General features: G+C 57.0%; 1 protein-coding gene across 9 annotated transcripts in view; it reads left to right on the top strand.

Moving 5' to 3' along the window:
- The window catches only part of PCBP3 (poly(rC) binding protein 3), a 184,819-nt gene that overhangs the window by 122,088 nt on the left and 34,899 nt on the right, over positions 1-27,832 (top strand). For 7 of the 9 annotated variants that reach the window (XM_074375599.1, XM_074375553.1, XM_074375461.1 and 4 more), the window contains 2 exons: positions 13,584-13,699; positions 20,528-20,647. In XM_074375599.1, coding sequence (XP_074231700.1) covers positions 13,690-13,699; positions 20,528-20,647 — 130 coding nt within the window. In that variant the 5' untranslated portion in view covers positions 13,584-13,689. The remainder of the gene's footprint in view (positions 1-13,583; positions 13,700-20,527; positions 20,648-27,832) is intronic. The other 2 variants (XM_074375767.1, XM_074375689.1) reach the window with 1 other exon arrangement.

The raw sequence follows: 27,832 nt of genomic DNA, 5'->3' as shown, positions 1-27,832 counted from the left end.
TTCATGGATTTTGTGCTTTGTTTTTCGGTGCACAGATATTTAGGGCTGCTCACTTTTCATGGAGAGACTTTTTTCATCGCTATGAAATGATTTCTTTGTCCCTGCCTGTTGTCTTTGCTCTGAAGTCTGCCGCATCTGGCGTTCCTGTAGCCATTCCTGGTTTTTAAGAAAGAATGTTTGCTTGGACTGCAAATAGTTGGGTCTTTTTTTTTTCTTTAATACCTTCTGCCAATCTCTGTCTTTTATTGGTGTATTTAGACCATTTATAGCATAATGTAATAATTATTGCTACGTTAGGGCTGAGGGCTGCCATTTTACTGTTTGTTTTGTGTTTGTTTGCTCTGGTTTTTGTTTTTCTGTGTACTCCTCCCGCCTCCTTTGGGTTACTTGACCATTGTTTTTTAGAATTCCATTTTGATTTATCTGTAATGTTTTTGAGTGCATCCCTTTTATAGGTTTTTAAAGTGGCAGTGTCTGCAGGCTGAGCAGGGAGCTGAGCAGCATTGGGGATGAGGAGGGCCTGTCCCATCTTCTTGCCTTGTGGTCCAGCCTTGGTGTTCCTGCTCGCTGAGATGGCAAGCACTCACCTGCAGCGTGGAGGGCAGGTCTCCTGCCGTGTGTCCTGTGCTCACCAAGGCCATGGCTGGGCCCAGCGGGTTTTGCTGGCATCTTGGGGAAACCATCTTCACAGAAGCATTTTGGAAAGGGCAGTTTACCTGAATGCGAGCCGCGGGAGCGAGAAGGGCTGGCGGCAGCCTGCACGGTGCCCGAGGTGCGCTTTATTCCACGTTGAGCTAACGGAGACGCGAGTGGGGGGGGGGGGGTGCTAGCGCGGGCACTGAGGCGCTGCTGCACCCAGTCCCTTTCAGGACACCTTCTCATCTGCTGCCTCGCGGGGTCGGGGTGGAACCACACGTTTTCCAGACCCAGCAGCACTGCTCCTCGGGACCCTGGCTGTCGGTCCTTGCGTCTTCCCCTCCCTGCACTGCTTTCCGGAACGTTCTGGGAGGTGCAGGGTGTCTGTGTCTCGAGGTGGCATGCTCAAACTGACTCACACGTCGAGCATTTGCAGGAAGCCATGTTTGGACAGAGGCTTCTGTGGCTCAGGCAAGCTGGAAGAGAGGTGTGTCCCCAGGTGTGCCTGGGCGCACTGGCAGACAAGGAGGGGTGCAGTCACCTTCTGGGTGGGCACAGGGACCACTTGGGAGACCGGGGACCGTTGGGGTTCAAGGTGAAGTCGTGGGCTGGGTGGCTGCGTGGTGACAGGCCGACCCCTAAGGGCGGAGCGAGCTGGGTGCCAGGGTGCGGGGCCTCAGAGGGCCAGGTCAGTGCAGCCTTGATGTGAGCAGAGCAGAGAGCTGCCCGAGCAAGCCATTCACTGAGGTCTGCAGCTGGAGAACACGGGTGATGAAGAGGGACCAGTGTCCAGTGACGAAGGTAGACGTAGCTGGGGAGCGAGTGACGCAGGTGCCAGGGGACCTGGTCCTCGTGACCTGGGGACTTTGAGCTTCTCCCTGACATGTGGAGAGCGGCATGGGGCAGGGAGGCCAGGGCTCTGGGTGGACTCCGGGCTGCCCTCGGGGTCTGTGCCCACCTCCCTCTGGAGTGCAGCCTGGAGGCCCTATCCACTTGTGGAAATAAGCTGAAATTCATAATCTGGGACATGGTGGCCAGCTGAGGAGGATGGTGACACTGCAGCCGAGGGTGGGACCTGCCCGTGAATGTCTGGCCAGGCACTCGGCTTGAGCGACTCCCACGTGCTGGCCAATGCTGCCGGACCGAGAGGTGCCAGGCGTGGTCTCCACCTGCCAGAAACTCCTGGTGGGAGACAGGCGCGGACCATTAACCAGGGGACACCATCCGCGGGAGGGGACCACAGATCAGATGTTCTCAACTGAAGGCCCAGGCATGACAGGCTTAGCTGAGCCTCCCCAAAACTGTTCAAACATCCTCGCTCCCTGAGCGAGCCCTGGCCCTCCTCCTTGGGACAGGCTGTGCGGTGGTGGAGTTAGTTCTGGAAGCAGGTGGAGTTCCTTGAAGACCTGGAAGGCCCATCACCTGAGCTCTTACTGCCCTGGCCCTCTCCCCACTCCCACCCCAGGGCCTCTGCACATGCCCGGCCAGCTGGAGTGCTCTGCTCCCGGACGTGACGGAGGTACTCATACAGCATACACTGGCTGGGGGGGCAGAGTTGCTTGGGGTGGGAACCTCCTCCCCCTGGAATTGGAGTCAGGATGGTTACCTCCCCACTGCGAGACCTTCCCCTCAGTGCAGACCGCCACTCCACCCTCTCCCTCCCCGTGAGCTGGTGTACTGAGTGCTCTGCGAAGCCGGCCATCATGAGGTGTGGGCCGAAGCAGAGACATCAGTCCAGCGGGGGTGACAGAGGGCCTGGGCACCCATTCTTGGCCTGCCTGTGTCCAGTGCCAAGTGTGCCTGGCCTTAGGTCGAGGTGACCTGGTGGGGCCTGCACAGGCTGGGCAACGTTGCACGTGGGTCCAGGAACACAGTGGTCTCTGTCACGGGGGTGCGGCCTGCCCCAGAGCCGAGACATCTGCACTGTCCTGAAGCGGCATGTCCCATGCTCGTGCTGATGCACCGGCCCTGAGATCTTTAACTCCCCCAGCCTCTGGCCCCGTGCCCCCAGAGCATCTGGACATCTTGCTGTTTCCTGCTCACCGTGTCCACGTAGAAAGTGCCACCATAAAGTGGCCGGGTGTGCAGTGTGTGCTGTCAGAAACATGTACAGGTCCCTGCAGCGTGAGCGGGGCTGTTCGCTCCTCCAGGAGAGCAGCTGAACTCCATCCCCCGTAGTGCGCGACCTGGGAGGGGTGTTCCCAGGCGAGTGTCTGGGACCAGTCAGAGGCCACACGGCAGCCCAGGGTGTCGGCCATGGTCCGCCTGCTTTTCACAGTGGAGACTGGGAAGGGGCTCCCGGGATCCCCGGCCCTGAGCCCCGAAGTCCTTCGTGGTGGCTCTGACTCTGCGGCTCCTCCCGCGTGCTGCCTCGCTGGGGAGGCCAGGTTTCCAGGGGCCACACTTGGCCTCTCTACCTCGATGTCTTCCTCCGAGACCAGAGGACAGGGGGCATCTGGCGGCTGCTAAGTGTCCCAGCCAGTTGTGCACTCGGGGACCCCTGCGGTGTTCCCGGCACACTGGGCCCTGGGCTGGCTTCCTGAGCCTCCCCCCTTATGCCCGTGGCTGGTCATCAGAAGAGGGGCCGTGCTTGTCGTCAGGACACCGCGAGTCAGAGCCGGGTCAGCACGTGCCGTCTGGAATGCCGGAGGAGACAGTTTGGGATTGTGGGCCGCGCAGCCTTTGTAGCGTCCGCTCAGCTCTGCCCGTGAGGTGGGCGTGCCTGTGAACCGCAGACATGGGCCGTGGGCTGGGTTTGGTCCGATATGTTCCTAGTCTGTTTCTGAGAATCCTTCAGAGAATCTTTTTCTTTGAAGACCTGAGATTAGGCCGGTGGAATTCTGCTGCCACCTAGTGGCTGATAATTTTGCTGGGTAAACTCACACCCTTTCACCTTGAGGGTTCCGGTTCCCTAAGGGGAGACTGAAGGCTTCCAGAACTCCCAGATGGGAAGTGCTTCCCCCCCGCTTGAGTTTGGGGGCTCTGTTGGCCAACATCCTCTTGCACCTCCTTGGAGAAGCCCGCGTACCCATGTCAGGACCCCGCTCCAGGTGTGGCTGCCTGTCTGCGAGCTTGAGGGTGGCGGGGGGCAGCGACTGAGCATGTCCGTCCGTCCATCTGTCCGCAGCTGTGATCCGTGAGCCTCGGCCTCGCCTCCACCTGCAGCCTCCCGACCTCACTGGAGGCCGCACCTTCCCCTCCTTGCTTCAGGCCGGCGCGTGCTCTCCAGGGAGGGCCGGTCACCTGTGAGGACCAGGCTGCAGCGCAGGGAGCGGCCTTGCGGGGAGGCCCCCGGTCCTGGCCTGCCCGCGCCCCGCACAGAGCCCCTCCCCCAGCCAGGCTGGTCAGGTAGTGAGGGCACCTGTCAGACATGCCTGCGAGCTGGCAGGACTCTGCACGGACACAGGGGAGCCTGGGCGGGAGCTTGGGCGGGGAGCGGGCAGAGGCCGGCCTGGGCCGCACCTGTCTGGCCCCCTCCGTGACCCGGGGCTTCCCTTCCAGGGAGCTTGGGCTGACGGCAGCAGGAGATGGGGCCTTGGGTCCCTGGAAATGGGGGCCCAGGAGGTCCCCTCATGAAGCTGAGGGGCAGCAGCTCAGTGCAGGGGCATGGGGAGGACGATGACGAGCCCCCCACTTCGGCCTGGGCCCCCAGAACAATTCAGCCCTCTGGAGGCGCTGACCCGAGTTGGCAGCCCTGGGAGACGGGCAGAAGCGAAGGTCTGCACCCCACCCAGTCCTGCCGCCCGCTAGCCGCTGGGCTGGGGTCATGTTTTGGAGCCAGTGAGTCGGATGGAGAAGGTGTGTGAGGCCCCGGGGGTGGGTCTGCGTGAACCTGGCCAGAGGGCCTTTCAGACTGGAGGTGGTGGGGGACCTTTGCTGAGGATGGCAGCCAGCTTCCCATCCCCCCACTGGGCCCAGTGTGCTCCTAGGCTTTGTCAAAAGCTCAGGGTGTCAGAAGGAGCACAGTGACCACCTGCTCCCGAGGCCCGGGCCTCAGGGCGGCCCCTCCTCCCACACACTTCCGAGGGGCCAGGTTTCTCAGCCAGTGTCCCCTCCTGGAGGTGAGGTCCACCCTCCCGTCCCAGCCTCACGGGACAGCACTGCCCTCAGCCCCATGTGGCTGGGGTGATGTCTGTCTAGGCGACACTGTGTGGTGACAAACCCTCCTGTCCCTCGGGCTCCTCTGTGGTCCCTCCCTGAGCACAGTGTCCCTTGTGCTTGGTCCCACCTCGCTGGGTTCCAGTCTGTCACCTGGGCCCAGTGTCCTGCAGACTGGGGTCCCTACCTTCCTTTGGTCCCTCGAAAGCAAGCTGTGGACATATGTTGTGGCTGGAAGAGCCTCCAAAAGGCCTTGGCCCTGCTTCCCTGGGCGTGGTTCCAGTTGGGGGCTGTCATAAATACAGCTGCAGCGGGAGTTTAAACGCGGAGCTCTATTTCTCTGGAGCAAACGCACAACAGCGCGATGGCTGGGCTGTATAGTAAGTGTACGTTTAGTTTTATAAGAAACGATTTTTTCCAGGGTGGCCGCACCGTTTTACGTTTCTACCAGAAACGTGTGTGAGACCAGCTCCTGCGCACCCTGGCCGGCGTTGGGTGCTAGCCCTGCTGGTTAAGCTGTGCTGGTGCGTGTGAGCGACAGCCCTCGTGGGCTGGCCTTGCATCTGCGCGGTGGCTGACGGCGTTGAGCGCCTTGCCACGTGCTTGCTTGCTGCCCCTGTGTTAATTTGGGGAAATAGGCATTCATGTCTTTTGCTCATTTTCTAACTGAGTTTTTTAAATGTTCACTGTTGAGTTTTGAGTATCCTTAATGTAGGCTGCGTACTAGTCTTGTAGGATGTGTGGTTTGCAAATACTTTCCCCGAGTCTGCAGCTTGTCTTTTCATTCTCTTACCAGGGTGTGCGGCACAGCAAAAGGTTTTAATTTTGATTAAGTCCGGTTTATCAGTTTTTTCTTTCATGGGTCATGCTTTCTGTGTCAAGTCTAAGAACTCTTTGCCCAGCCCAGATCCTGGAGATTTTCTATTTTCTTTCCTAAAAATTTTGTAGTTTCTTGCTCATTTTATCGGTCACCCATTTTGAGTTAGTGTTTGTGGAAGGCGTGAGACTGAGGGCCAGGGGCCTGTGTCCCAGCGCCTTGCATCGGGGGACCATGCCTTCTCCCCGGACCTGCTTTCTACCTGTCAGAGCCGAGCCGCCCCTGGTGGGTCCACTTCTGGGTTCTCTGTTCTAGTCCGCTGACCTCCGGGTCCCTCCCGATGCCAGCACCACACTCTCTTGAATCCTGTAGCTAGAAAGTGAGCCTTGTTACCAGACCGAGGGGGTCTTCCTGCTTTATCCTTCTCTTTCCATGTAAATTCTGGAATAAGTTTACGTCTACAGACCGCGCTGGGACTTTGGTAGGAACTGCATTGAGCTTGCAGTTGGATTTGGAGAGAAATGATGTCTTCACCGTATTGAGTCTTCCAATGGCTGTCACGTTCCTCCATTTATTTGGGTTTCTTTGATTTATTTCATCAGCATTTTGCAGTTTTCAGCATATGGATCCTTCATAAGTTTTGTTAAGTATGGACCTGAGCATTTCATTTTATTTTGAGTGATTTTAAATGATATTTGTTTTAAATTTTGGTTTGTGTGTGCTCACCATTAGTACATAGAAATGCAGTTAATTTTGTGTATGTTGTAGTCTGCACCATTCTGAACGCATGTGCTAGATCTAGGAGTTTTGTTCTGCTTTATAGATTCCTCAAGATTTTCCTGGTAGAAAATCAGATCATCTGCAGATAGAGATCTATCTGCTTCTGATTTTTTTTCTTGCCTAGTGCAGTGGCTGGAACTCGAGTGGCGTGCTGAGTAAGAGCAGTGGCTGTGGATGGCGGCGGGGGACGGCCGTGCCCGCCCAGTCTTAGGGGCGGCATCCTGTCTGCCACCATCACGTGTGATGTTCCCTGGAGGGTTTTTGTAGATGCTGCCTAGCAAGTCGCAATCATTTGCCTCTATTCTTAACTTGCTGGTATTTTTTTTTATCATGAATTAAATGTTGAATTTTGTCAAATGCTTTTTAACACATCGGATTGTATAATTGTGTGGTTTTAATGCTTTGGCTTGTGGACACGGTAGATTATATTGACTGATTTTTGTCACTGTGGAGGCAGCCTTATATATCTGGTAAATCCTGCTCGTCCATGGTGTATAATTCTTTTATGCATTGCTGGATTCATTTGCTAATTAGAAAAAAATTTTGATCTACTTGTGTTGATGTTCATAGAGAAATTAGTCTATGTTTTCTTTTTCTCTACTGTCTGATCTCTGGTTTTGGTATCAGGGCACTATCTGTTTTCTGTAAAAGAGTATCTAAAGCTTATGTTCATTCCTTTTTTAAATGTTTGGTAAATCCTCCAGGGAAACCATTTGGACCTGGAGATTTCTTTCTTCTGGAGCTTCTTAGTGCAAGTTTCTGTGTCTCTAGTGGCTATAGTCATGCTGAGACTGTCTATTTCATTCGACTGATTTTCGGCAATTTGTTGGTGGTTCTTCAGTTGTCCTCTTTCCTTGCAGCGGTTTTTAAAGATTTGCTTTAAGCATGTTCACAAATGCCCACTGCAGCGTTTTGTGACGGCTGCTTCAAAGCCCCTGTCAGAGGCGTCTAATATCTCTGTCATCTCAGTGCTAGCATTGCTTGATTTTCTTTTCCTTTTCGTGTTGAGATGTTCCTAGTTTTCGGTATGGCAAGTGATTTTTGTTTGTAACCTGGAAATTGTGGTCACTGTGTTATCATATTCTGGATCTTATAAAAATCCCCTGTCTTAGCAGGTCTCTGCTGACACCCTTGGGGAGGACGCCTCGGTCACAGCGGCGGGGTGGCTGTCCCGGACCTCCCCCGGCCTCCCTGGTACCTTGGGTAGAGGGAGGAGTGCCTTGTCACTGCTGAGTGGGAGCCTGCTCTGAGAGAGGCACTAGTGAGTGTGTGTGTCCTGTGTGTGTGTCCTGCCAGCTTCGCCTGGAGGAGGGCAAAGTTGTCAGAAAGCTTCCTGGCTTCCTAGGTTTCCTGGTCCCAGACCTTTGCCGAGAAAGAGAGAGAGAGAGAGGTGGCTTTTCTTGAGAAAAGCCCATGTTCTTTGGCATTTTTCCTGTGTTCTTTTGTTACTGAGTCCAAACTCGTTCTGCTCGCCGCACGACAGGCCAGTAAATCGGGACACGAGGTGCTGGGGCCAGGAACAGTGACTTTATTCAGAAAGCCGGCAGACCGACAGGATGGGGGACTCATGTCCTGGAGAACCATCCTCCCCAGGTCAGAATTCAGGCTCCTTTTATACTAAAAAGGGGAGGAGGTGTGCTCGATGGCTGCAAACTTCTTGGTGTAGGAATTCTTTGTTCTTGAACCCTTTGTTCTTGCAGCCGTCCACGAGGGTTAGGTCGTGGTGTCCCTGTAAGTCTCCAACAAAGCCACCTTTCTGTTCTGCAGCTTGTCTTTAAATGAAGGAAAAAGCGTTAATATCCTTAAAGGTCAGAACCTGGAGAATGGGCTTCTGTGTATTCCAGGCTCTAGGCAGCACTCTTTTACAAAAGGTGCAGCCAGCACGACCAAGCCTAGGAAGCAGGGCACAGGGTTAAAGCCAAAGGGCCAGATCCAACATGGAGTCAGATTTGCTCTTTTCTAGTACACGTTGGCATTTTCAGTTGCAGGCTTCTCCAGTGACCAGTTTGGAATAAATAGGAGGGAAACATAAAAAACCACAATGGTGACCTCACTGCTGTGTCAGCCTTCACGCCTGAGAGCCCGTCCAGGCCACCTGCTGTCCACCTTCCCAGGTTTTCTTACACGTGTTTCCTGGTTAACCCGGGTTTTAGTTGTGCTCAGCAGGAGTGTAGGGAGAAACACGCCTGCTGCTTCTCATCCCGAACCAGAAGCCCTGGGCTTCCTTTCAGTTGCTCGAGTCACCTGTCCCGTCCTGACTGTTCTTGGTCAGTGTCATCAGAGGGTGTGTATTTTGGGACCCTTTTTGAAGAACCAAATTTTGTATTTGTTTCTCTTCACAGCTGGCTTCTGTCATAACTTCTGAGCTGCTCCTTATTAACGATACCACCTTCCCGTCTGCTGTGGGTGCTTCCTGTTGTTTCCCTACCTTCTCAAATCGGATTTTCTATTCGCTAATGTTCTGGCCTTCTTTGCTCCTGCTCTAGGCGTTTAAAAGCTGTGAGTTTCCCCGCGAGTTCCCCTGCAGCTGAGGGCTGCGCGTTTTGCCATGCGGTACTCTTGGTGGCGTTGAGGTCGAGTGATTTCCTGAGTTCATTATGTTCTTCCCCTCCATTTCTTATTTAGAGGCATTTAAGAAGTGTTATGTCCAGGAGAATTATAAAGTCATCTTTTGCTGCTGATTTCTAATTTAATTGCCTCGTGGGTGGAAAGCATGGTCTGTTGATTGCATGTCTTCAAAATTTGTGGAAATTTGCATTACGAGTTAGAACATTGTCAATTTGGGTTTCGTTCTCTGAGAGCTTTAGGAGAATGTCAGGTGTGGGTTTGTGCACACACGCACACACACACACACAGGGCATCTCCCTCTGCTTTCACTGTCCTGGTGTGAACCGTGACAGGAGGTGGGATGACCCCGCCAGATGGGCGCTGTTGGTCTGGCCCGGGCCTCGCTCCTCGGATTAACCCCTGGCGGGCTCTGCAGGCGCCGAGGCCCCCCTTGACTGTGCATAAACCCTCCCTTCCCCGGATTATCGCAGCATCTCCTGAACTCTCTCCTGGCTTCTCACGTTCAGCCTGGACTCCGCGCCCCCAGCCAGACTAACTGCTGGCGGTAAAACATCATGATTTATCCAAGCCCCCTCACAGCCCTGCCTTCCGCAAACTTCCTTCTTAAAGTGGCCTGCAGGGCCCCCCCCCTCCCCCCGCCGCCAGCGGAGCAGGGACAGCCCGCTGCTGCTGCTACCGCTGCCGCGCGTCTCCAGCCTCCGGGTGCAGCCCGGCCTGCAGGCCCCGGGCCTCGCTGGGAGCTGCTCTGCCCACACGCACTTGCGCGTGTCCGCCCATCTAAGCGCATGCGGGGTGCGTGTGCGGGGCTCAGAGCGCGCTGGGCTGCTTTGGTCTGGACCGGGACCGGGCAGAGGGGATGCTCCCGCCTTGGGCGCCGTCCTTTGAAACGGATTCGTGGTGGCGGCCTGTTCAGCAGGGCGCTGAGAACCACTGCTCCTGCTGTGACTAAGTGGGTCATGCTGCCGCGGAGGCCGGAGAACGAGAGAGGGGAAGGGGATTGCGGGCCACATGCTCTCTCCTCTGCGGCCTCGCTTCCTAACACGGGAGGAGTTTTGAAAAGAGAACGCAGAGCCTTTCCTCCCGAGACGGCCCCTCACTCCCATCTCACCCTGCGGGGCTGTTGGTGACGTTGGGAGAAGTGGCTCCTTGCGCTGAGTCTGTGTGGCACACCCCCTGCCGGGCTTCTGGCCCCCTGGTGCTTCCTACCAAATTTAGTGACACGGGGCTACGTATTTAGTAAACTGATTCCCTTCACGTGTTTCTGAAATGATGTAAATTTCAATAGAATGTTCTTCGGTTAGCTTATTTCTGGTTTCTTGTGTTGTCATCAGAAACTGTGGTCTGCACTATTTCTAGTTTATGTGACTTACTAAGAGAGGTGGTCTTGTCTTCGGGGAGAGCCTCTGGGGAGAAGGGGCGCAAGGTCTCAGGCTCCTGCTGTTTCCCTCCACGCAGGGCTCCTGTGTTAATGCTGGCGTTTCAGGTCCTAAGTGTCTCCCTCTTCTGAGACGGAGCCTCCGGTTGGCCATGGGTGCCGGGCACTGGGGCCCTAACGCTCCCTCACAGACAGTGTGAGCTGTTGCTCCTGTTTTCACCCCCCCCCCCCCCGCGCAGCCACCTGGGCCCCAGGCTCTGCTCCTCCTAGCATTGCCCCCCCCCCTCCCCGGCGGCCCCGCCTGGCAGAGGCTTCAGCTTCGGTGTCTCTGCTTCTCGCTCACTGCGTGTCCACCCACGTCCCAGGCCCTGGTCTCGTGTTGACAGTGCTTGTTGGTTGTCCTCGCTGCTCAGTGCTTGTGGGTTTGTGCCGCTTTATGTTGTATGTCACTTTGGTGCTGTTTCTGTAAGGGTGGAGTAAACGCGCACTAATTCTGTGATGCTTAATACGAGATTTCTTCCGTTCCTTTTCCAAACTTTTGAGTATTTACCACCTTTGTTTTGTTTTAATTGAAGTATGGTTGATTTACAATGTTGTGTTCGGTTCGCGTGTACAGCAAGCTGATTCAATTATGTGTGCACACAGATATATTCTTTTTCAGACTCTTTTCCATTGTAGGTTATTACAAGATGCTGAATATAGTTCCGTGTGCTGCACAGCAGGGCCTTGTTGTTCAGCTGTTTAATGTATAGCGGTGTGTGTCTTTTAATCCCAACTCCCAATTTATCCCCCCACCATTACCTTTTTTTTAATTGAGTATAGTGTAAATTTCACACTTTAGAAGTGCACATTTTCGTAGTTTTTAGCTACTCAGCAAGGTGTGCAACCACCAGCACGATCTAATTACAGAACACTTTCGTCACCCCTGAAGGACCCACGCCCATGATCAGTCACTTCTGTTCCCTCTCTCCTTAGCCCTGGGGACACTGGTCCACTTTCTGTCCTGGCAGGTTTGCCTGTTCTGGACGTTTAGTACCCGTGGGATCACACGTCTGTGACCTTCTGTGTCGGGCTTTTTCCAGGTTCATCCATGTCGCAGCCGCGTCAGCGCTTCCTCCCTTTGGTGGCGAGCAACATCCCGATATAAGGGTCCCCCACACGTGGTTCGTCCATTCGTCCTCGGGAGGCGGACGCTGGGTTGTGCCACTTTCTGGCCGCCGTGGGCGGTGCTGCTGGGAGCTCCCCGTCGAGTGTGGGTGCGGACAGGTGTCTTCAGTTCTCCTGGCCTGGGCCTGCGCGGGGGCTGGGTCACGGGGCAGCCCTGGGTTAACTTGGGAGCAGCTGCAGGCCGTCAGTGGCTGTCCCTCTTTCCGTCCCCCCAGCAGCGTCTGAAGAGTCCAGTTCTCCGCGTCCTTGCTGACGTTTGTTATTGTCTGTTGCTCCTTGCTGTTACTGTTGTAAGTGTTGTCACTACTTTCGCCATCCTACGTGGGTGTGACGTGGGGTCTCACTGTGGTTTTGATTTGCATTTTTCTTTTTTTCTCTATTTTTTTTCTTTTTAACGCACAGTATTTTATCTTTGTTTTGTTTTTCCTTTGAGGGGGAGGTAACCAGGTTTTATTTTTATTTATTGTATTTTTTTTTTAATGGAGGCATGGGGGTTGACCCAGGACCTCGTGCGCCCTGCACACGCTCTGCCTGAGCCCCTCCTCCCGCCCCGCACTCCCTGATGCCGATGGCGCTGAGCTGCTCTCCTGTGCATGTCGGGCGTTTCTGCGCTTGCCTCAGAGAAGGACGTGCTCAAGTCCTTCACGTACTTTTAAATTGTTCTTGAACTGCTGAGCTGTAGAAGTTCTGCGCGCGGTGGTCTGAACACTAGTCCCTTCTCAGGTACTCGGTTTGCAGGCACTTTCCTCTGTTACGTGCATTGTATTTTCGCTTTCTTGTTTGTGTCTTTTGCTGCACAAAAATTCTTCATTTTCATGAAGTCCAGTTTATCTGTGTTTCTGTCGTTGCCTGTGCTTTTTGGTGTTACATCCATGAAATCGTTGCCAAGTCCAACGTGATGGAGATTTTTTTCAGTATTTAGTTTTAGCTCTTGAGTGTAGGTCTTTGATCTGTTCAAAATTAAGTTTTGTATGTGGTATAAACTGAGGCTTACGTTAATTCTCCGGTGTGTGGATACCAGTTTCCCCAGCACCACATGTTGAATGACTGTTCTTTTCTCGTTGGCTTGTCTTGGCACCGTTGCCAAAAACTCTCCCATGGCTTTCTGATGAGTGCCCCCTCTCTGGTCCTCTGATGCGCCGTAACACGCTGAGCCTGGTCCTTCCCAGCTGTGCCTTCCCAGCTGAGACACCGTGTGCCCCCGTGAGAGGGGGAGGCTCGTACTCAGCACCGTCCCTCATGGCGTTTCCTTTCGTGTTGTATTTTCTCATTTATATCATTTTGATCCTCACACATTACATAGGCAAGATATGTTAGTTTGAAATAGACTCAGTCAGGGATGTTATTTATTGCCTAAAGTGGTTACCTGGCTGACACGGAGGAAGACAGAGACATTTAACACGGGCTTGTAATTATTTTTGGTGCTATGACCTCACAGTTCCAAATGTCAGACGCTTTGTAAAGAAGCCTGGAAAGACGTCCATAACCATGAGGTGCAGAGGGCATAAGCATGCACCGAAGAGCAGACTTAAAACGCAGCAAAGAGGGGAATGTTATGGAAATACACTCTTGTACCTGGGGATTAAATTTCCTGTTTGGGCAATAAATGTGAGTTTAGAAAGTGAAATGTCAGGAAACTTGGACCAAGGTGAAAATGGCGCATTCTGGGAAGAGATGCCGTGGACAGATTGCACGTGAAATGGAAGGGTCTGAATGACACGGTTAGACTAGCTGTGAAAGAGGGAAGCCGGCAGTGTGTTTAAGTTAATGTGTGATTTCATAAATGTTATTTGTAAATCAGCGTATGTACATATATAAACTACTAAATATTGTAAGTAGAAAGTTGACTGTTTCTCTTAGATTCTCAAAAGTGTTTACAGCTTTAACAAAAAACTTCTCTTGGACTTCTCATCTTTGAAATGGGTGGCGCCTCCGTGTTTGCAAGGCGGCCTCCTCGGGCAGGCACAGGGCAGCATCCGGTGAGAAGCTCCGTCTGGCCTCCGGCGCCACCCCTGCACCCCGCACCCGCGTGTGTAAGGAGCGCGGCTGCTCTGCGTGCGGGGCGGCAGTTCTGTCAAAGCTCAGCCCTGCCAGGTGAGGTCTCAGCCTGGAAGCTCACGTCCCCCGTGTTTTGTGTCTTAGGTGAGCGGGCTCCTCCAAGCCACCAGCTCCGGTTGGGATGCTCTGACTTACGACACATCTGAACACATGCCGTCCAGGGACCTGCTCTGACTCGGAGAGCCTGCTTATGGGGGAAGGTGAGTGCCTGTGACCTGTCTTGTTTGCATGTGTGTTTTCCAAGAATGTGTGTGGCAGAGGCAAGCTCGCCCTTGAAGGTGGAAGCTGTTCCAAGCGGCACGACACTGAGTGTTACCCTCCGCTCCGTGATGTGCTGTCAGCTGGGAGCGGCGCTGGGGAGAGAAGACAGACCCTCGAGAGGGAGACCGCAGCAAGGAAAGGAAGCCGAGACGAGGCCTTGGTGCTGCGGGCGCGTCGTTCCCGGGCGGCTCTTGAAAGTCACCTGTAGTCGAGTTAGAGTTTGAAGAAGCAGGTCCAAACTGGGGCAGAAGTGTTTCTCCGTGGCTTTTTCCCTTGAACTTTGAGGAACGTGGATACCTTAGAATTGTGTCCCCCTAAGTGTTCCCCAGCGTTAGCCCCCGAGGGCCTCATCCCACCATTTTGTAAAGAAGCCGGGTGTGGGGTCTGAAGAGCTGGGCCTGTCGTTCTGTAAGTGAGGACCAGCCCTGCGCAGGGCCCCGAGCTAACTCTGCTGGCTGGCCTGCCACGTGGGTGTGGGTGCAGGAGCCTGCGTGCACGTGTGCAAGAGGGTGTGCGCGTGTGTGTGCAGCAGGAGGGTGCGCACGTGTGTGCAGGAGGGTTGCATGCGTGTGTGCAGGAGGGTGTGCATGCGTGTGTGCAGGAGGGTGTGTTCTGTGTGCCGCTGAGCACCCCAGCACCCTGAGGTCCAAGTTCTGTCCAAGGCTGCAGTGCTGCTGCCCTCTGGCCTCAGTTTCTCACCTGTACTTTGAGGCCCCGAGGTTCCTCCCACAGCCCACGTGCCTGGCGGTCTCCAGCCCAGGTCTGGTTTATTCATCTGCGCGTCCGTGTTACACGGCCATTGCCAAAGCCCTTAGAGTACATTCGACGTGCTTTGTCCGTCTAGGGCACAAAGGTGGCCACTGAGAACCTGGTTTTAGCTGTAGGATTTACCACCCAGATGCCCGACAGACACATCGTCCAGGTTCTGAGTTAACCTGTCTCCCAGGTGGTCGTCGGAGAAACAGGTGCATCTTTAAACGTCACAGAACGTTACGAGGGCCGGCGTTCTGAAACATTTCTTCCTTCCTCTTCATGCCAGCTTCTCTCCTGCCGCCTGGTCTGTCTGGCTGGCTTGGTTTCCTCACCGCAGCTCAGCACCTTCAGCCCGTGGAGCCTGGCTCAGTTCCGGGTGCCTGCTGCTGCGCTGTCTTCACCTTTGCTTTGTGTGGAAGGAGGGGAAAACCATTTCAACCTCCAGGTGCCTGTTTGCGTGAATGGCAGTGACAGGTCATTCGACGTCCTCTCTGGGTCAGGACAGGAGCCGGATGGAATGGCTCCTTCCACACGGCTGGCACGTCCCAGGCTGCGGTCAAGGGCGAGGCCAGTTATGTAAAGCAGGGCTGCCTGCCCGGGATTCTCCGGGGCCGTGTGGAGGACAGGCCCCCACTCCCCTGGGCCAGCTGCAGCGCTCCAAAGGCAGGAGCCCAGCGGCCCCTCACTAGGCCCCCCGCCTGCCCCCAGCCACCCAGCCCTCTGCCCAGCCACATCTGCAGGTGCCTGTGTGCTCCAAGGTCCAAGCATCTGGCCTCGTGTCAGGCGCAGGACACGGCTGCAGAGGTCGGGGTGGCATCCGGAGAGACAAAAGACCCACCGCCATCCTCTCAGCTGACCAACTGTTCCCATGAGGACAGAGCCGCTGAGCCCCAGCGCTGGCCAGCCCCCCATGCCAGGAGGGGTGGTGCTCACGGCCGTGGGTCCCTGTGCCCTGCACCCTAAATAGCGGGCAGTCATGTTTCCTTCTGCCATGGCCGTGTCCCTCCCGCTCAGCAGCTTTCTGCTGTGTGTTGGCTTGTCAGCCCGGCGCCCCGGGTCCCCTCGACCTCCAGCCACCCCTCCTTTATGCCCCCAGGCCCCCGGCTCCTTCTCTGCCCATGACTCTGTTCCTTCGAGCCCCTCTGCTCACTCTTCCTTCCTCGTCACGTCTTCAAGGTCAGCCCCCACCCTGCTCTCAGCTCCCCTCACCAGACCCAAGGCCAGGGCCCAGTTCTCCCCAGCGCCCTCGGTGGCCAAGAGCCGGGCCCTAGGTGGCCGCTGCTTTAAGACTGTGAATGCGCCGGGAGCGACGGTGCTTCCCTCTCTGCCCGGGAAAGAGCTGCCGCGAGCACTGGCTGGGCTGGCAGCGCAGGGCGCACGGCGGGGCTGTTAGCATCCTCCTCCCTGCTGGGCTCCTGACACTGGCGTCCCCAGGACTCGGCGCTCGGGTAGCACAGGGGCTGCTTTGTCACCACAGGCCAGGGCTTCAGGCATGCGTGTCCCTTGACCCAGAGTGATATCCACAAAGAACAGTCCAAGGCAGTAAGACAGGGACAGAAAGAGGTCCTCCCAGAGATTATCGGCGAAGGCTTGTTTGACGCAACCGTTCAGAACCCGGGGCTCAGTGATTGCAGCCAGCTGTGTTCTCATGCCTGAAAATGCATAGAATTACACGCATAGCATTTTATGCGTAGAATAGATTACATGGGGGATTTGATCACTACCGTGTAGACTTAATATAATGATGTAGAAAAATACTTCACGTACAGTGTCAAGTGAGAAAAACAGGACAAATGTGGGTGGCTTGGTCCTATTTCTGTTAAAAAATACAATGACACGCGCCTACGGAAAAGGAGTGTGAACCGGTCGCCCTCAGAACACGCCGCTGCGACTGCTGGTCTTTCTGGGAGGCGATGTTACAGGGTTTGCACACGTGTGTTTCCCCTTTTCCTGTAACAAGCCATCAGGCTGTCGTGGGCAGTGGACCTGCGGCCTCCCCCTCCTCCAGGCACCTGTGTCGGCATCAGAAAGGGCCGTGCGCTCTGGCCCTCCCAGCGGGCGCCGACGCCATCCTGCCCGGCGCGTGCTCGACCCCCCGCCAGCGAGCCCGCTCGGCACCCGAGTGCCGCCACTGCCTGCTAGGTGCTCTTCCCCCTTTGCCTGCACCTGATCTCGTGTGAGGTGGCGAGGGAGGGGGCGATGCCTGGGCAAAGGGTGGCCTTCTCGTGCTCGGCGGCAGGTGCCCGTTCTGAGGGGGCAGCTGCGTTCCCCACGTCCCCTCGCAGGCCCGGGGGCCCGTCCGTCTCTCCGCCCAGACCAGCGCCCGCCGCCAGGCTTGCTCTCGGCGTGCACGCACACGGCAGTGCCCAGCTGGTGCGCACTGGCTCTCAGGCCGTGCCTGCACACTCTCGGCCACAACCAGGAGAAAGCGGGGGAAGGACAGCTTGCACCGGGTGCCCTTTCGGGCGCCTCGTCCTGGTGAGGACTAGCTCCGGGCACCCGTCTGCGGGCAGACGGCAGGCTGCGGCCGCGGCCACTCGGGTCTGCAGAGCTGCGGCCCCCCTCCTCCCAGGGCTTAGCTGCTGCGGCCGATGTCCCGCAGGCACGCCGATCTGTGCGGTGGCCCTGTCGGGGGAAGGAGTCACTGAAGCGACAGCATCCGCCCGGCGCACCCCTCCAATGGAACGAGGGGAGCTGGGCGAAAAGTAGGTCACGTGTGCCTGGTCCCATGTCACGAGGTTTCCAACCTGAGGCCAATAGGCTCTGCAGCCTCCTTTGGTTTAGAACAAAACCCCACTCTAATTTTTCTCCTTTAGCACTTTCCTCTCCTCTAAACGGGGAGGGTGACCATCTGTCTGAGAGCCACGTCCCTCCGGCCCTGCCCGACCTCGCGGAGTGGCTTTGTTCTGAGGTAAGGGGCTGCTGCGGCCCGGTGAGGCTGCACGGCCAGGAGAGGGGCTGAGGCCACGCGGAGCCCGACGCGTCCAGGGCCGCCCGAGCTGTCGGGGGGCGCGTGGGAGGGCCCGCTGCAGCCCTGCCCTGCGCCGGCCAGAGTGGGGCCGTGGGAGCCTTGCCAGGCGTTCCAGACGTTTGCGTGATGCTGTTCGCATCAGGTCCTCAGTTCTGACAACATGGCTGCTTTGTGAGGAGAAGGTTGACTGTTGCTAACGTGGTCATGTTAAAGAGGTGTTGTGCAGAAAAGGGACGTGTGATCTTCAGGTGCCAGTAGCCAGTGCTCCTCGGTAGGGGTGGGAGCAGGATTCTGGCTCTCGGAGATGCTGGTTGTCCCCGGGGCTGGGGCCCGCGCCCTCGGTGGACCAGCGCCTGTGTCTGAGCATGCGACCTTGGACACGAGAGGTGAGCCATTGGCTTCCACCTGCTGAAAGCACCAAGCACCGTGAGGTCCACGCACGGGCGTCGGGTTGGTGTGTGTGTGTCGTGAGTGCGCGGGGACTGTGTGCTTTTGGAGCTGGATGCTTGGATTGAGAAATAACATAGTTCTGTCGTCTCTGGGAAGAGGAACGTGGCTCCTCCGTGACGAGGCAGATGTGGGGTGTACAGTTCTGTAAAAGTGTTTGTAAAACTGACGTGTGCTTTGTGGCTTGCAGACAACAGAATCTCGTTTTCTTACCTGTCCTGTAAGTGAATCGGGGTACTCCATTAGTCCAGGACTTCTGATGGACGCATTTTACAGGTGACGAGTAGAACAGAAGGTGTTTGCAGTGTCTGTGTTGTGGGCTGGCCGCTGGTGCCGTCTTTAGACGAATTACTTGCTCTTGGATTTTCTGGGAAAAAGTGTTTCCAGAAGTAGTTTGCTAGAAACCAAAGTCCTGTTTGGTTTGGGTATGCTCTATGGAGAAAACGGCTTGCCTTTCAGAAACAAAATATTTAAAGTTTGTGTCCTAACTGGCTTTCCAGGAAACGCGGGTCCACGGGCAAGTCCACAGACACGATCATGGGCACGTTAGATTATGAACTACTCCACATTTGAGGTGTGAAGAATAGGAGTTGCACCCTTGCTAACAAGATAAGATTTTTCTCTCCTTGAAAGGAAGCCCTTACAGGAGCAGAGGCGCGTCGGGTGGCGCCCAGCCCTCCAGCTGCAGCCTCGGAGGGGGTCTCATGAGCTGCCTCTCAGGGGCTCTCGCCCGCTTTGCCGTCCTGAAGAGGGAGGTTTTTCTACTGTTTCATTGAGATAGGGCAGGACATTTCAATATTTTTTGTACTTCTGGTCCTAAATGCTTCCTTTTGGCCTGGGGCGCGTGCCCAGGACGTCAGTGCAGTTTTCAGCCCGTCTCCTCCCCGTCCCTCCTGACGTGCGTCCCCTCGGCGGGGGCGATCAGCCTCCGTCCGCGTGTGGTCGCAAGTTCACGCGTGCTCGTGTTCATGACACTGTAACCCGCACCCCTCGCTGGCCCTGGGGCGTGAGGACTGGCAGTACAACCTGCGGCTGGCCAGTGGTAGGGGCGTTTACTTTCCCTTATTTATCAGCGGAATGGGAGGTCGTTTTTCCAGAAATAGCAGTCTCAGAAGAAGCAGCTCTCGCTCAGAAGAATGCCCCTCGCGAGCTCCTGACGTGGGCCTGGCCGTCCCTGAAGACACTCGACACTTTCCTCCTGCCTCACTGAGGGGGCTGCAGGGGCCGCGGGAGGGGCCGGGCCTGGCTGGCTCCTGCGCGCCCCGGCCGCCACCTGCAGCGCTCGGCTTGGGTGGCGCTCTCTGGCCCTGCAGAAGGAGGCAGAAACCCGCCTGCTAAGAAGCGCCTGTCGCAGGGCGCGACAGCCTCGGGAAGATTTTGGGTCCCCAGCACCCGCTGCTGAAGAGCTGTCTTCATCCTGGCCAAGGAGGGGGCTTCAGCGGTTGGGCACAAGGACCAGCGCCAGTGCTGTGACCCGGAGCCCCAGGCCTTCTCGGCCGAGCTGGTGCACAAGGGAGGGCAGCCCCGCAGGGAGGGCAGCGGTTTCCATCTTTGAGTGTCGGCTGCGCTGTGTGCGTGAACAGTGCCGGCCGTGGCTCTCCGAGGGGGTCCTGGACCGCCGCCCCCGAGAACTCTCTGCAGAGGCACATTCTCCTCTACTTCCCCTCGCCGAACTCCGGGCTGGGGCTCGTTCCGTGATCCCCGAGACCTTCGGGGTGGCACTGGTGTCTGTATGAGTGCGAGAGCCACGGGCACCGCACACAGGCGTGCGGGGCCGAGTTGGGATAAGAGGGTCCCAGCCGGCACCTGTGCCTCAGGTCAGACGTGAAGCTGGACCATGGGAGCCTCGTGGTGTGTTTCAAGTTTGACACACGTGTGACCCGGGCACCTCAGCGTCTCTTTTGAGTTGGCCACAGGCTGCTCCGTCAGTGCCCTTTCTGCCTGGAGACCCCACTGCTAATGGCATTGCTGACAGCGCCCAGCGCCCCACTGCCAGCCCAGCGCCCCACAGAAGCCCGAAGGGAAGGGGCTGGAGGAGGGGCGGGGAGAGGGGCCAGGAAGGGTGGCCCCGGGCCTTCTGCCGGGCGGTCGGGGCAGGAGGACAGGATGCCGGGGACGCAGGGCACTGTCGTGTCCAGGCAACTCGGGACAGCCGGGAGCAGATGCGGAGCCCAGAGAGACAGAGGCCCTTCTCCTGAGGAGGGTCTCACTCCTGAGCGTGCGGCCCCCACACTGAGGTGCTGGGGGCGGGGGGAGGGGTGCATCATTCAAAACAATCCAGAAGAAGGCAGGAAAGGAGAGGAAGGGCAGCCTGTCTCAGAACCCACTGCTGGGCGAGCCGCAGAGCCTCAGCAACCAACGTGGAGGAGACACGTCTTGGGGGGGGTTCTGTTTTGTTCACTTTAATAAATGCGGTGTTTGAATCAGTGGGAGCAGAGGGACTATTTGACAAATGGTGTTGGGTCCATCGGGTATTTATTTTAAAAAGCTGGACACCAAACACAGATGTCCCCGAGACCAGGTAACGAGCTGAAAGGTTCATGGAAGACGGACGGTCTTTTCCGGGCCCGGCCCTCAGCAGGCACACGTCCCGCAGGCGCAGACGGAGTCACACGCCTGAGCGCGGCCGGGCACCTGGGGTTGCGGCAGCAGCAGCAGCAGCTGGGCAACAGCCCGCGGCCAGCCACGCCGGGACCAGGACGGACAGGCGGCCACAGTAAGCGGGCAGCGCTGGGGGAGCAGGACAGCGCGGAGTCGTGCCTGAGGGAGGAGCCGGGCGCGCTGCAGGCCTGAGGGCGGCGGGCCGGGGAGGACAGCCCCCCAGGGCCACGTCCCCATGGGGCTGAACGCGGTCCTCACCCCGAACTGGGCCGATGCCCAGTGACAGAAGGGTCAGCCTCGTGTGACTGTGTTCACGGGTGGAGCCCCATCAACACAGGGAGGGCAGACATGGAGCTCAGGCGACCTCAGGGTCGGCACTGGGGAGGGGGGATGCCTCCCCCAAAGTGCGTGTTGGGCACAGGAGGGCAGCGCGGGTCTGGCCGGGCTCAGCCCCGACGTGGGTTGTCCCTCGTGGGTGGCGGCCACACCCCTGGCAGCTGTGATTTAAGATGTGCCTGCTTCACAGCCTCCCCCTCCGCACCATGAAGTCCAGTCGAGAACACGTGCTGTCGCATTGATGCAAAACCAAAGGTCCTGGGTGTCCGTCTAGAGATGCTCACCAGGCCCAGCGATGGCGACCCTCCCGGGGGCTGGGGGTGGGGTTCAGGGCTGCACTGAGGCAGGCTCCTCAGGGCCCCTGGGGTCCGGTGTCCCAGCTGCGCGGGTCGCCCCCCCAACTTGCCCCTCAGCAGGGGCCACTCTGCCACCCTCTGTTTTCCCCTTTTATTCTGTTTTTTTAGGTTTTTAAAAGGATTCCGCTGTTATTACAAACAAATCTTTTAAAAGTCACTTGTCTGGGTGACCAAGAAACGTGTTTCTTCGACTTTCTGAGGTTTAAATTAAATTGCCCCAGAGCCTGCAGTGGGGGCACGTGGGTGCCTGGACAGCTGGTGTCAGCTGGTGACACCTGGGCTCCAGAGCGCCTGTCCTCCTGCCCGCCTGAACCCTGGCTGTGTGCACAGCGCCTGCCAGCCGACCGCCTGGCACAGAGGCTTGCCCACGCCCCCACCCCGTCCCCTGCCCCAGCGCAGCCCCCGCCCCGGCCGGGTGCTGAGGAAACCGGGAGACCCCACCGCAGTTTCTGGTCCTGCCGCCACACGTCCTCGTCTCGTGGAGCCCTGTGACCGCTTCTTCCCCGCAGAACGCGGCAGGACCAGGTTGGGAAACTAGGCCCCACTCGGTTGTTCTGCCAGGTTACCTGCGTGCTTTGTGCCCAGACAGATCTGCCATTGTGCGTCTGGGGAGGTGGGGACCCAAGCCCGCGTGCCCTCCCCGGCCAGTGCCCCCCCACCCCCGGGCACACGCTCAGGGGAATACACCCAGGCTTCTAGGGAGGGACTCCCACTGGCTGTGCACGCTTGCGGGATTAACGGGTGGTGGAGGATCGAAGCTGGGGGATTAGATCCTGGGAGCATCTGCTGGGGGCGGGGGCCTCGCAGGGGCGATTCTGCCCGTGGTGCTGCTTCTGTCTGGAGGCCTGGGGAACCTGTGTCCCTTCAGGACAGAGAAGCCGCCATCTGGATAAGAGGACCCCATTGCCCTCACCTGGGGCACCCTCACCTGGGCATCCCTGTGAAGACACCACCTGGGAGGGGGCCCGGCTCCTGGGAGGGCCGCTTCCTCGTGTTTCTGGGCCTTCTCTCCCCAGGCCTCCTGCCTCCTGCCTCCTGCCGTCAGCGTCCCTCCAGGACGCAGATTCCCCTGTCAGCGGGGCCTGAGGCCGCCCTCCACCAGCTCTGCTCCCGCCCCCCCGGGACTCCCCCTGCCTGCCCTCCAGGCAGCACTGCAGGAGTGGGGGCCGCCCCGAGCAGGGTCGTAGGGGTGGGGGGCGGCCTCCTCGAATAAGCTCGTGGGAGGCGGGATTCCCAGGACGGGCCCCCCCCCCCAAAGCCCTGGTCCAGAGAGGAAGGGCGGCTCTGGAGCACTTCTCTGGGGGCTTTTTCCGGGTGATCCTGGATGGACTCAGCCACACCTCCTGCCCAGGGCGCAAGCCTGCACCCAGGGCCGCCCCCCCAGCAGGCGCAGGAGCGGGGGCTGAGGTCTCTTTCCGGGCCCCACGTTAATAAGGGAAGGAGTGTGCTCCTGCCTGTGACGGGCGCCCTGAGGGAGCAGAGGCAGCCCCCACCTGCCTTTTCCTTCCTGAGCGCTGCGTTTTAGTTCTCCTCAGAAGTGTCTTGTGTCGTGGTTATCTAAAATCATTCTCTGATTCCCATTTTTCTTGGTATAAATTACCATCTATGTCCCTTTGTTATAAAAAGCTGGAACCCCCTAGTACAAAATGGTCCCCAAGGCATGGGCTTAAAACCAGTGCTTCGCTTTCTGGGGTCACTGACCTTGACCTTACTTGAGGTGTTTTGTCTGCCCACTTTGACCAGGGACGGCCGCACAGGTGTGAGCAGTGCCTCCCAGCACCTGCAGCGTGAAGGTCCTCGGGCTGAGCCCCGTTCCCCACGTCCCTGCTGTGAGGTCGTAGCTCCCTGCCCCGCGCCCCACCTGTGACGTGGGGTGGGGCCTCCGCGGGGCTGTGGGGAGGACTGTGCCTGTCACACAGAACACATCGTATTGTTACTTTTTGTGTGATAATTGGGTTTCTCCTTTCATTTGTTCATCGCGTGGACAGAGTTAAATTACTCACCTGTTCCAGGGATGAACCTCGGTGAGGTGCTGTGCATTATTAGTCTTCCAACGTTGCTGATTCTGTCTGTTAGTATTTGATTCAGAACTTCTAGCTGATCGGAAGCTGGCAGCACTGGCTCACAGCACGGGTGGCCAGCCTCACGGGCGGGACCAGTTTCCCCAGGGAGGTGCGGGCCGCGTGCAGGAAGGTGGCTGTGCCTGCCTTGGGGGCTGGGGGCAGCTCCGCCTGGACCCCCTCCCCGGTACTGCACACCTGGCTCATCGTGGTGTCCTGGGGGGCGCCCAGCACACACACGTGTAGTTGGTCAGGTCCCAGTGACAGACACATAGGCACCTTTGAGAGCAGATGGTGGGGTCGACTCTGTCCCTGCTGCCCCCTCCCCGCCAGCCTCCCTCAGGCTGCACTGGCCAGGTCGCATGGCATCAGAAAACTCTGTGTTCATGGACGGGGGCCGGCAGAGGGCAGGTCCATCAGGCCCGAGGAGGATGGCTCTGTGTGTCCACCCTTCTCTCCCACGTCTCCTGACCAGACTCGCCCACCCTCGTTCCTGTCACCTCACATCCAGGCCCTTTTCCCGTTCACGTCTCCTTGACCCTGAGGCCGTAAGAATCTCTCTTTCGCTTCTGAACTCTGGGCTCTCTGACCTTCCTGGAGCGCACGTCTTGGGGGTGAAGGAGGGGTTGAGTGTTGACTCGGCCTTTTGGACGGCCTGCAGCCCTATTTCTCCACCAGCTTGGGCGCTGGAGGGCGATGGCTGCTCCTCCGTCCTGTGCCCCCAGCGCAGGCACCTGGTAGGAACTGAGGTTAGATTGCATGTCCCTGCCATGCTTGGCCTCCCGCTGTGGCCGGAGGGTCTGGGGAAGATAAAGTGTGTGCAGATGCTGGAGCCAGAGACGTCGGGGCTCCATGACCGCTGGCCTCGGGAGCATCAAGTCCACTCCCAGGTCGCTCTGCGGGGGTGGGGGTCAGGCCCCAGGGAGTCCTGCCATCTCCGTAGCAGAGATGTTATTCATTCTGAAACAGGTGTTTGAAACGGTTGGAACTTTTGTAAGCCGCACTTCCTGGCGTAGGTGACACCCTAGCCCCTGGGCGCACTCCCAGATGTAGGACAGGACCCTCGCACCCCCGGGTGAAGCCCGCGCCTGCCAGAGAGAGAAGCCCCACGCTCTGCGCGCAGCCTGTGGGGCAGGGAGGGAGGTGAGCCAGCTGCCGGCTGCCCAGCCCAGGACTCTTGTCTGTCTGGACGCTTGTCCGTCTGGACACTTGAGTGACAAGCCCGCAGGCCTTGTGCGGTACTCACTGAAGTCAGCTTGTGTGAAGTCGGCCCTGCACGTCTTTCTAACATTCACTGTGACCAGCAAGAGCGTTTCCCTGCAGAAGCTCCTCTCCCTCCCCGGCCTCAAGGACACAAGCTGCATCTCTCTCTCCGGGAGCACAGGGGAGGGAGGCGCTCCCTGGGCCTCTGCTGTCCTGACTCCTGCAGCTGCCGGGGCACCGAGCTGTTAAACAGGATAAATCAAGTGCGTGCGCGTCCCCCGAGGTCCCTTCCCCGTCCTCTGCCTGGCACAGCTGAGGCCCTGGGTGCGCCCTGGACACAGCGCAGCCAGCGGGCCACTGCGGAGCTGCTTGCTGCAGCCTCACGTGGCCTCGGATGGCGGTTGCTGGCAGGACTTCAGCCCCCATCTCTGGGCGAGAGAGGTCGTGTTGGAGAGAGCAGGCCGGCGCATCCGAGGGAGGGGGTTGTGTGACAGCTCCACAGACAGCTGTAAAGGCACTTTCACAGCACTGTGAAGTCCGCTTCCCCGCCCCCGCCCCCCTCCCCCGAGAAATGCCCGCGCCCCGGACATTGCACGCCGCGTTCACACACGGGCCTCTTCCCTTTGAGTCTGAAACAGACGCTCTCACTGGTTCACGTGTGATTGGCGTGAAGTAGAGTTTAGCCATCTGGCGGTCAGGAGCGTGGGCCCTGGAAGCAGCTCGTTGCCCTTCAGCTTGGACCCCTCCCCCCCCCGCGCTCGGGCAGCGGGGCCGGTGTCAGTGAGAGCCTGTGCGCCGTGCGCGCTGTTTGTCGCTGCAGCTGCTGTCATAGCTGCACATCTCACTGTGATGAAATTTATTTTACTACAATTCTTTTGATTTGAATATTCCTTTAAAAAATAATGATTGGGAAATCTGTTTTATCAGCATTTAACTAAGTACTGGTTAGAAATAAATTTTGCCCTTTTAATCAATATAAAAGAACAAATGAGGTTTTGGTCCTAAGTAAAGCAGGAAGCTTCGCCTACCAGCCAGCATCCTGGTTAATGGCGAAGGGCTGGTCCCCCCCCCCCCCCCCCCCGTCGTCGACGAGATCCGCTCTCAGCACCCCTGCTGTGCAGAGGACACAGGTTATAGCCAGCCTAGCAAGTCGAGAAGAGAAGGCATGCAGATTGGAAAGCAAGAAAGAAACCTGTCCCTATTTGTAAGTGACACGTCTACATCGCAAATCCCATTAGGGCTGCAAAGAAACCCTGGAACTAGTGGGCAGGTTTGTTGCTGAGAATGCAAGGTCTGCATACAAAAACCAGTGACCAGAATTTAAAACACGCCGTACACAGGAGCTCCAGAGCGGTATGTGCTCGCTGTGTCTAACTGAATATGCATGCGATTTGTGTGCTGAAGTCTAGAGCGTGCCGATGAGAGAAAGCAAAGGCCCAAATCCGAGGCCTCTGCGTCTGCAGGGCGGGACCCCCACACAACAGCGGGACCAGCGCTTCCCCAATGCAGGGTCCACGCGGGTCCTGTCCAGGCCCCAGCCGGCGTGCTCGTGGATGCAAACGATGGTTTTTCAATTTACATGAGACCACAAAGGAGAGTTTTGAAAACAAATACAGTTGGAATAATTTTAAGTCACATAATGCTGCCGTGAAATGGACACTGTGGAATTGGCGGATACATGGGCACTTAATAAACCAAACAGGGTAGGGTCCAGACCACAGCCACACACGTGGGGACAGCTGATTTTTAACAAAAGTGACAGAATAGTTTAATACAGAAAGGGCAGTCTTTTCAAAACATGGTGTTGAATCGGTTGGGTAATGCACGAAACAAAACAACAAAACAAAACCACCTCGACTTAATCGTCTCACCTGAGCCACGATCGACGCAAAACGGATCAGATACCTGAATGTAAAATCTGCGATGATGCCCTGCTTAGGAGAAAATACAGGAGAAAGAGGCCCACTCAGCAAAGAGGAAAAGTTTAAACCAAAGTCGTAAGAGATAAAACTGAGAGCTGGTGCTTCATCACAGTTAGCAGCATTGGCTTCATGAAAGGCTCTGTTAAGATGTGAAAAGAAACCCGAGCCTTGCATGCCCAGCAAAGGGCCATATCCACAGCGATCTCCACTGTGAGAAAACAAGACAGCCGCTTAGAATACGGGCAGAAGGGCTGAACACCCTTCTCCGGACAGGACAGATGGGCGGGGGGCACGCACGCACCTAAACAGGCATTCAGCGTCGCTAGCTGTTGGGAGAAGGCAAATTCGGCCACCAGGAGACGTCACGGCCGCTTGCTGCAACGGCTGCAGCGGGGCGCTGGCCACCCCTGGGGATGGGAAACCGTGCCTCCGCTCTGGCCAGTGGTTTGCCAGTTTCTTATGAAATTAGACTTAGACTTAACGTGCGACAGTATCCACAGTCCTGGGTGTGAGCCACAGAAAAATGCCAGTGTGCTCACACAGCATGCACACTCTGTTGTCGCCAGCTGCTTCATTTGTAATCCACCAAATCGGGAGTCACCCCGGCTGTCCTTCCCCGGGTAAGTGGGTACACAAACTGTGGGGCAGCCGCAGTGGGACGCTGCCGGGACAGAGACCAGCAGACTTCCACTCCGTGCAGCAACTTGGGTTCAAGATCACCAGAGCATGGTTGTGCTGAGCACGTTCGTTTGATTGGGTATGTGTGACGTTCTGGAGCTGACAGAACTGTGGTGTGGACCAGGGTGGGTGAGGGAGAGTGACTGACTGCAGCGGGTGGCCCTCAGAGCTCGCCGCAGAGATCCTGCTCGTGTGGGTGGTTTGGGAGATCTGTACATGTGATCACGTTTCGTGGACCTGTGCACCGAGAAAGGTGCCTGTGGATACGGCAGCCCTGGGTCGTGCTGCGCCGCGGACACACGACATGGAAGCCACGTGAAGGGCCACAGCAGCTGTGTTATCTTTGCAGCCGCTCATGGGTCTAAAATTATTTCAGAATTGCACACATGTATAGTACACATACACAGACGTTAGAGTTGACAGTTATTAAATCTGCAAAGATAAAAAGTAAATTGTGTAAACAGACCAATTAAAAGTAAGAGATGATCAGAATGAAAAAAAAAAGCCAGAGTTGTCTGTGTGCAGCCAGCAAGGCAGCGTGAAATGTAATACTCATGTCAGGTTAAAGGTTAAAGGACAGAGAAGGACGTGTCATGTGAACACTGGTGGCCACATGAACACCAGATGAAGTAGACTTCAGGACGAGGACGAGGACCAGGGTGAGGAAGGACCTTGCGTGAACATGAAACCATCGTTCGCCAGGAAGACATGTCAGCCCCAGGTGTGCACACGTCGCATAGCAGAG

The sequence above is a fragment of the Camelus bactrianus genome, chromosome 1 (genome assembly GCF_048773025.1).
Source record: "Camelus bactrianus isolate YW-2024 breed Bactrian camel chromosome 1, ASM4877302v1, whole genome shotgun sequence".
NCBI lineage: Eukaryota > Metazoa > Chordata > Mammalia > Artiodactyla > Camelidae > Camelus > Camelus bactrianus.
The sequence above is the reverse complement of the archived record's forward strand: the minus strand, read 5'-3'. Positions and strand labels throughout refer to the sequence as shown.